The 9,601-nt window shown below is 39.9% G+C and overlaps 1 protein-coding gene and 1 pseudogene across 1 annotated transcript; one reads left to right on the plus strand and one right to left on the minus strand.

Moving 5' to 3' along the window:
- LOC125297056 overlaps positions 1 to 9,601 on the plus strand; it is a 321,071-nt pseudogene that overhangs the window by 292,451 nt on the left and 19,019 nt on the right.
- LOC125297063 (protein CD300H-like) lies at positions 3,877 to 9,191 on the minus strand. Its single transcript, XM_048247217.1, has 6 exons — positions 8,955 to 9,191; positions 8,246 to 8,584; positions 7,823 to 7,888; positions 5,621 to 5,725; positions 5,283 to 5,353; positions 3,877 to 5,016 (listed from the first exon to the last, which is right to left on the minus strand). Exons 1-6 carry the CDS (start codon positions 8,992 to 8,994, stop codon positions 4,642 to 4,644), a joined length of 996 nt encoding a protein of 331 aa, XP_048103174.1. The 5' UTR covers positions 8,995 to 9,191; the 3' UTR covers positions 3,877 to 4,641.

The raw sequence follows: 9,601 nt of genomic DNA on the forward strand, positions 1-9,601 counted from the left end.
TCCAGGTCACTGAATGTGCAGACCCTTTGCAGGTCCTGCGAATCGGCGACGGCAGGTGGCGGAGCCTACCCCCAAAGAATAAGAAATAAAGATACCCACCAGAAATGTTTAGATGGTCATCCTCTCTGAAATAGAGCATAACAATATTAAACAGTGCATGTTGTAACCCAGGAGATGAATCAGAGAAAGCAAGACAGAGTATCCGATGACATAAAGTATGTAAATATGAAGTAGTGACCATTTAAGTCTTCCTGACAGAACTTAACACTGACGCTTTCATATCAACTTCATGTATAATTGTATAATCTATGTGACTTATATTGAAATTCACCACTTCAGTCAGTTGCTCAAGGGTACTTCATCTGAGGTTGTGGAATTGTGTTGTTCAATCACTGAGCACTCAACAGCCTACCAACATGTTAGATCAACACAGAGAAAAAAAAAAAATCTAAGTGCAGATTATGTTGGCTCATCAACATGAAACATCAACAAGTGTTTACACATAATATAGACTAGGCCCACTCTATCAAAGCATATTTATAATGTAACAACAATGAAACGATGATACATGGACTAATATGCAGGAATACAAATTCATCACTCCATAAGCTTAACATATGATGGCATTCTCTTCATTGTGTTTGTTCATGCCTGACATCATGCCTCACACTCTTATCTGCACACTGCTGTAGATCACAAAGGGCTCCCCCTCTGGTTGGTCAGGGTAACTGCAGGAAGACAGAGAGACGAGCATATTAGACAAACAGTAAAAAAAAACCAGTAATTCTGTTTTCAAGCATTTAAAACAGAAACAGACACCTGTGCAAGATCTATGTTTCTCAACCTGACTCATTGAAACTGGCCCTCGATCCACCAGTGTAATTGGTTTATGTAATTATTTTAGTCCCTCTCTTTCCACTTCAAGCTGCCGTGCATCACCCCAACCCGATCTCACAAGCAATGCGTATGAAGTCGTACGCAACACTAATACCGAATTGCGTATGAATTCATACGCAAAATCAGCTAGTGACACATGCGCAGTAGCCTACATATCCGCTCACTCAAGCAACATGGCCACGCACGGCCACCTGTCAAAATCATTTTTTTATTTCATAAAACATGGGTCTAAACTTCATACGCATTGCTTGTGAGATCGGGTTGATCACCCAGGTGGGTGCTACATATGGGTGATGTTTGGTGAGGTTCCTACTTCACTGTAAGGCACTTTGGGTGCATAAATGCAAGTTGTTGTTGATGTTGTTTCTATGTGAGTAAGTGTAGTTCTGGGAATAGACCAGTCTCCCTAAATTAACCGTGAGTTGCAGGTCACAAACATTCGGTACAACTTTCTTTTGTGAAAGCTACATAAAACTGTGTCAAGCAAAATAGTTTTGCCATCTCCTATGTGTCTAATACATATCAACAACATGTCAAGTTCTGATCTGTGACTATCAATTGATAGCATGCTAAGCTAATTTGTCATTTGTCTAAGCTAATTTGTTGTTATCGAATGCTGGTTGTTTGCTAACACTAATGCAAGAGTATTTTCCCATGCACAACAGCACATGTAGTTAAATACACTAGAATAGCTAGCTGATGTCATGTCAGTGTCCCACCGTGGTCCTCATCTCTCAGACCTGTGCTATACTGCACTATTCTTACTTTAGATCAGCTTAACAGATTAGATTTCATATTGTTTTGTAGAGTGGTTTAGTGTTACAGTGTTTTTTTTTGTGGCTTTTTATGCCTTTAATCAGATAGAACAGTAGCCTAGAAATCTAGACGCACCCTAGCGGCAGCAAATGTAATTGCTGCCATGGAGGGTAGTCTAGTCACTCTCCGTTGGCTTGCGAGCTGGAAAAATTAAACTTCAACGCCAATCACATCGTGTATAGAATCAGTAGGTGGGCTTAACATAATGATTGATGGCATTCGCAACGGTTCAGCATGAATTCCCTGCTACTTGAAAACAAAGAAGATGGATGTTGCTGTTGGCGAATAGCATGACACGAGTTAAGCTTTTTTTAAGGTGGCAAAAGTTTGAACGAGCCAACTAGCTCCACTGGTGGGAAAACGCATGGGACTCATGAGTTGTAGCACTATACTATTGCGCGCAGAAGGAATTTGAAAGACAACTGATTATCCCTCCCCTCGGACTGAGCACTGTGAATGGTGAGTTGCAGAACCCTACATCTTGATGTGGGTCTGGCTCGTCAGGCTAATAGAACAGTGGAGAAGCGAGTGGGAGAGAGAATCGGGGTGGGATCCGGAAAGGACCACGGTGCAGGTGCCCCAGCCAGTCGTGTCATGCCGGGGGCCATAGTGTTACAGTGTTGAATATGTTTTATTTATTATTAATAAATATTATTCTTATTATTATTCTAATTGAATAAATGTACATACATTATGGATTGTGTCATTTATAAAATAGAGAGCTATCAATACTACTGCTTCCCTTGCAACTGAGAACCAGTACACCACAGCAAACATCTTCATCTACTGGTCAAGCAGTGGTACTGCAGTTGTGAAGTAGCAAATCTCTACACTGCATAAAACTTGTTATTATGGAAGGTAACGAGCTGTATTTGATAGCAACTGTACAGTATTGTAATGACTTTCATTAAGGCTTGAAACTAAGGCATTTTGTGTCCATGAAGTTTGTGTGTGTGTTTGTGTGTGTTTGTGTATCAGTGTATCACTGTGTGTGTGTGTGTCTGTGTGTGGGGTGGGGGAGTGCGTGTGCATGTGTGTGTGTGTATCTCTTCATACACTTCATCACACTTAATCTAACCACTTCCAGAAAACTGTAATAATATTTCTCAGGCAAAGACTGAACCAAAATGCAAGGAGGGCAGGCAGTGTTTTTTATTTCCTTTACTGAAACAGACAAGCAGACACATCTTAGTACTGTAGATATTAAACATGAGCTTCTGTGGTGGTAAAAAAATATATATAAATATATAAAAATAAAAAGATTTGATTTACTGTTAACCACATTCTGTATCATATTATATTCTATAATATAAATTATAGATACATTTATATATATATCTTTATTGATTGGATTACATGTTATTTTTTTGTTTTTCTTGGACGTTAAGAGTGTGACATTAATATGTTTATTATTTTTTTATTTTTTAAAGTGGATTTCATCACGATGACTCAATTTTACATTATTTTTTAATTAAATAAATGTACATACATTTTGGATTGTGTCATTTTAAAATTAAAGAGCTATCAATACTACTGCTTCCCTTGCAACTGAGAACCAGTACACCACAGCAAATGCCTTCATCTACTGGTCAAGCAGTGGTACTGCAGTTGTGAAGTAGCAAATCTCTACACTGCATAAAACTTGTTATTATGGAAGGTAACGAGCTGTATTTGATAGCAACTGTACAGTATTGTAATGACTTTCATTAAGGCTTGAAACTAAGGCATTTTGTGTCCATGAAGTTTGTGTGTGTGTTTGTGTGTGTTTGTGTATCAGTGTATCACTGTGTGTGTGTGTGTCTGTGTGTGGGGTGGGGGAGTGCGTGTGCATGTGTGTGTGTGTATCTCTTCATACACTTCATCACACTTAATCTAACCACTTCCAGAAAACTGTAATAATATTTCTCAGGCAAAGACTGAACCAAAATGCAAGGAGGGCAGGCAGTGTTTTTTATTTCCTTTACTGAAACAGACAAGCAGACACATCTTAGTACTGTAGATATTAAACATGAGCTTCTGTGGTGGTAAAAAAATATATATAAATATATAAAAATAAAAAGATTTGATTTACTGTTAACCACATTCTGTATCATATTATATTCTATAATATAAATTATAGATACATTTATATATATATCTTTATTGATTGGATTACATGTTATTTTTTGTTTTCTTGGACGTTAAGAGTGTGACATTAATATGTTTATTATTTTATTTTTAAGTGGATTTCATACGATGACTCAGTACACATTATTTTTAATTAAAGAAACTTACATTTTGGATTGTGTAATTTAAAATTAAAGAGCTATTAGCACTGCTTCACTTGCAACTGAGAACCAGTACACCACAGCAAAATGCCTCCATCTACTGCACTGAAGTAGTGTAAAATCACTACAATGCATAAAACGTATTATTATATATAAATATCTTTATTTGATAGCAAATATAAAATTGAATCCACATTAAAGCCTGAAACTGAGGCCTTCTGCGTCCATGAGAGCAAAGAGCTTAATCACCTGAGATCTGACTTAATCTGACTGCATCCACTTCAAGCAAACTGTGAAAAGAAGACCGAACCCAACTGTGAAAAGAAGACTGAACCCAACCCAAAGATGACAGGCAGTGTTAAAAACATGAGCTTCTGTGGTTGTAAAAACATCAGAATAGACAAAATTTAATTACAGTAAATTCACAAATTAATTTTGTGAAAGATTTGTTAAAGTTGTTTCAGGGTATTTAGAGTTTATCCTAGAGTCGTGGGATATTTATATTTTACCTTTCCATTGTAAGTACCTCTCACGGCTTGAGCACTCCCCCCTGTTTCAGCTGAAATTTTAGACTTGATAAATGGATCGATTTGCTCAGCATTAACACAGCTCAGCTTACATAACACCAGTGTCTCTAGGGGACGCTTTTGTGACTAAATGACTAAGTGTACTCTGCCCCATCCGCGGCCCTGGCACAGTCCTGCATTGACATGTATTCTGCACCATCCGCGGTCCTGGCAGACGGGCTGCTGTCTCTGGGCACAGGGATCTTCCCACACACAAGTGGAGCCATTCTTTGGTACAGTGACTCAGGCACCTCATAGACCTGAGGTGGAGCAGAAGGGACGGTGGAGGAGGAGGAGTAGGAGGTGGGTGAGGAGGTGGTGGTGATGGAGGAGGAGATGGGTGAGGAGGTGGTGGTGATGGAGGAGGAGGTGGGTGAGGAGGTGGTGGTGGAGAATGAGGTGGTGGTGGAGGTGATGGTGATGGGGTTCTGATGCTGTTGGATGACTGTTGGAACACTGTGGCCCATTTCCTTAAAGAGATGGACATGGCAAAGAAAGTGTTGGGGTATCATCAGTCGTTTTTGTCATGGGGTTATACGATCGTATCATCAGATTTTGGAGATTGATTGGCAGCAATAAAAAAAAATCAATCAATAACTTGTCAATGGCCACAACTGTCAGATGAGTTGGGCTCGCCTGCACATGGGAAGAACAGTAGTATAGATAGCACTAAGGAGATATCAGCTATGGGCTACAAAGACTCCATTTCCCAAGAATCATTGCTAGGATGACGTACCACTGCAGAACCCCCTGTCTCTAAGTAGATGTGGGAACTGGAGCAGCCACTTGTATACAAGAATACGGCATCTGTTGAAGATAGTAAAAATAATGTTTCATAGAATAAGGTTTATTTGAGTAATATCTATGTGGGCAATGTCTTGAGTTTAAGTGTGTGAGACAGCTCATGAGTCAGACACAAGTAGTGTGTGTGTGTGTGTGTGTGTGTGTGTGTGAGTGAGTGAGAGAGAGAGAGTGTGTGTGTGTGTGTGTAAGTGTGTGACAGGAGACTGTGAGTGTGTGTGTGTGTGGGGGGGGGTGGTAAAAGTGTGGTTGCACTTAGGTCGGTGTGCCCACCTGTAGTTTCTGTTCTTTTGTGTTTTGCTTTTCTGAAATAGATCAAAACTCCCAGCATGCTTAGCAGGACAACAATCACCACGGCAACACTACACACAACAGAAACTGGCAAGAGCCACACATAAGATTTTAAATAACATCATGGTCTGAGTGATATCATAGGCCGACAAGTTATGTGTTTGTGATGAAGTTGACTTACTTGCATATTGTTGCTTACTTGCATATTGTTTTGGTGCTGCCATGGGGTATTTCTAAACCAATCAGTTTGCACCACTGTAACTAAAGCCATACATAGACCTCTGAAGTTCGCCTACAAAAAAGCTGCCATCTTTGAGATCTGGTATCTTATGGGTTTTTTCTATGGGAAAATAACATGGGGTTTTTGGTGTTTTGCTCAACACACTTTTGACCACTGCCTTCGAGTCTGTACTGTGATCTTTGGTACGTTAAGATGGCAAACTTAGATTTGTGCTACCCCAGAGTTAACTTGCAATGCAACTTGCCATATGTAGTTACCTTTAATTAACACCCGGATCTCCTTCTATGGGCAAAGATGGCAGCAATGGTTCCTTTTTTGTAGGCGAACTTCAGAGATCTTTTGTATAGTAGTATTAGTATATATACTCTTTTGATCCCGTGAGGGGAATTTGGTCTCTGCATTTATCCCAATTCATGAATTAGTGAAACACACTCGGCACACAGTGTACACACAGTGAGGTGAAGCACACACTAATCCCGGCGCAGTGAGCTGGCTGCAACAACAGTGGTGCTCGGGGAGCAGTGAGGGGTTAGGTGCCTTGCTCAAGGGCACTTCAGCCGTGCCTACTGGTCGGGGTTCGAACTGGCAACCCTCCGGTTACAAGTCCGAAGCGCTACGGCTGCCCGCCACAGATATGGCGGATATGATTATTTGAAACTTTTTCTTACAGCAGCATCTGATTTGCCAAGTCATTCATTCAGCAACTGAGCTACAGTTGCTAAGATTTGCAATTAATCAACAATCAAATTAATCAATCAATCAACAAATCAATCATTCAACCATTCAATCAACCAATCAATCAGCATGATGATCAACCAAAGTAAATCAAAACTCTCCAACATGATCACCAAGACAAAAATCGCTCCTGCAGTGATCATAAAGATCATCAAGTAATTCATCACTAAATCAATCAATCAGTCAGCATGCAAAAAATATATCTTATCTAGTGTTATAATCTTATATTAAGATAAACAATCTGGTTAGTATTGTTTTTTAGTAAAAATATACTTATTTTGAGCTCTCTCGTAGGATTATTTTACTTAAAATAAGTCAAAATCTTCTTAAATTAAGACATAAAATCAAGTAAATTTATCTGTCAGTGGAGTAAGTAATTTTTAGCCTGGCAGGCCATCCTATATCATTAAAATGTATAGTCTGGAATCGACCCATTCACCTCGCTTAATCCAAGGGGCGGGCAGAGAATTGTCTTTCACACTGCCTAGGCATGCAATAGGCCAGCGCTACGACCAATCAGAACAAAGAGCAGGATGACGCCAACGCCGATTCAAACAACCGCTCTTCGTTCGCCATAGCCACCTTACTTATTGTTCACCGTCGCAGGACTGTCGTCATCCTGTTAAGCCCGCCTTAAGACTCTCTAACAAAATAGAGCGCTGTGATTGGATGGCGTCCACGGCGTCAGCCAATAGAAATCCCTATGGTTTGCTACTAGACGTACAGGCTGAGCAAATTAATTTGCCGCCGCTAGGGTGCGTCTAGATTTCTAGGCTAAGTAATTTTATCTTAACATTGAAGATTTTTAAAAGACAATTTAAGGTAAATTTACTGACTCTTAATTTAAGAAGATTTTGGCTTATTTTAAGTCAAATAATCTTACAATAAAGCTCAAAGTAAGTATCTTTATACTGAAAACAATCCTAACTACATTTTTTTAAATCTTAATATAAGATTATAACACTTGGTAAAATGTCACTTTTTGCCGTGTATGACACATATAACCCACGCAGGTGTGAGTCAGCAAGTTACACTTACTGGTGTTCGTTGTCGTACCCGTTCTCACCAACGGTGCTACACTCGAGATGTTTTTACCTTTAGTGACGGCACAGGTTCCCCAAAAACAACTCTTATGAGTAATATTTCAACATAGAACCATCAGTCAACGCAATGCAATCAGAAGGTTGGAATAAAAACAGAAACATTACCAGGTGAGAATGTTAGTACAGTGGAGGCCCCTGTGATTATTGCGGGACTGAGAGTTGTCACAGGTGCTACAAAGAGGAATGAAATGGGTCAAAAACAGTTGATCCTAGATTAGATATCATACCCTCTATCCACTTCTCACTGACCTTAACATTAAATACATCTGATCCTAGATCAGATATCTCCTCTCACCGACCTTAATAATAAATACATCTGATCCTAGATCAGATAGCAACCCTCTATCCACCTCTCACCGACCTTAATATTAAATACATCTGATCCTAGATCAGATAGCAACCCTCTATCCACCTCTCACCGACCTTAATATTAAATACATCTGATCCTAGATCAGATAGCAACCCTCTATCCACCTCTCACCGACCTTAATACTAAATACGTCTGATCCTAGATCATACTCCTCTCACCTGGTCCAATGTCAATCCTGAGCTCTGTGTAGAGATCACTATTATACCAGGGAAACTGCACGGCACACCAGTACTTCCCAGAATCCTTAGCTGTCAGCCCAGTAATGGTGACGGTGAAGACTCTGGCTGTGGCATTATCGTGGAGAGAGAATCTGCCTGTTTTAGCCCAGACCTGGCTGACTGCAGTCTGCACTGGGATGTCTTTGTTGCCAGGTGGACAGTCGCCACGGCAGACGTACTTCTGGCGGTGTTCGCAGCCTGGTGGGTATGGACACTCAATCACAGCCTTCCCTCCAATGTGACCTTTCACTGTATGCACTGACGATTCCATTTGGGCACCTTGTACACACACACACACCAAATAAATAAAAAAAACATCCTAATTGTGCAGTCTGAATAAATGAATGAAAAAAAAATCTTAACACATTCATGTCCCACACTAAAAGTGTCGTTGGTGTCTTTAGTATTTTATATGTTTTTTATTTTAATTTTGTATGTTTTTAGGACATATTCAGAGCTTATTTAAAGCTCATGTTATGAAGAAGTGAAAGAGGATCATGCAGCAAACTCTCTGGATAACTTTAGAAAACAACATGGCAGTCAGCTCAGCTGTTGATCATGCAAGTTAACAGTTCCCTTTTACCATAACACATTTTCAAATACAACGTTCACAGCTAAATTACACTATACACAATATGGTGGAACTTACCAACGAGGAGAGCACAGGTGATGATTAACATGTTCTTCATGGCTATGAGTGTATTCCCTGGTTATATCATCAACATTGTCGGCTCCTGCCGTTGTCGTCTGCTCATGTCGTTCCCACACTCGTGAGTCGTGGCTTTGGCAACAGCTCTCCTCCTTCCTCCTCTGTCAAGCCACACTGTGACCACAAGCCTTACTTCTGCAGGGGCGAGTTGTTCTACTTGTAGCAGTGGTCAGTCAGGGTATTGAAGGCTAAAGCTCATCTTCCTCAAGAGAAAGAGTGTCCTCATTTGACTGAAGATGGATGTGTGTGTGTGTGTGTGTGTGTTTGTGTCAAGTCAAGTCAAGTTTATTTATATAGCGCATTTCATACACAGAGGTCATTCAATGTGCTTTTGTGCGAGCGTGTTTGTATGTAATGTGCTTGTGTGCGAGCATGTCCTTGTATGTAATTCCAATTTTCTACAGTTGTTTGCCTCCCATGAATGCATTTGAATTTGGATGTTCTTCATTTTATGGTTTTAGGTCAATTGACAGTAAAATTAGCCATTAGTCAATATCCCTATAGCCTATGATGATGCGGCTAAATAGTCTGCTGTGTCAGCCCTATAAAACAAGAAAATAAACTTAGTTCACAAACTTTAACTTTCA

This window comes from Alosa alosa, chromosome 7 (genome assembly GCF_017589495.1).
Source record: "Alosa alosa isolate M-15738 ecotype Scorff River chromosome 7, AALO_Geno_1.1, whole genome shotgun sequence".
Taxonomy (NCBI): Eukaryota; Metazoa; Chordata; class Actinopteri; order Clupeiformes; family Clupeidae; genus Alosa; species Alosa alosa.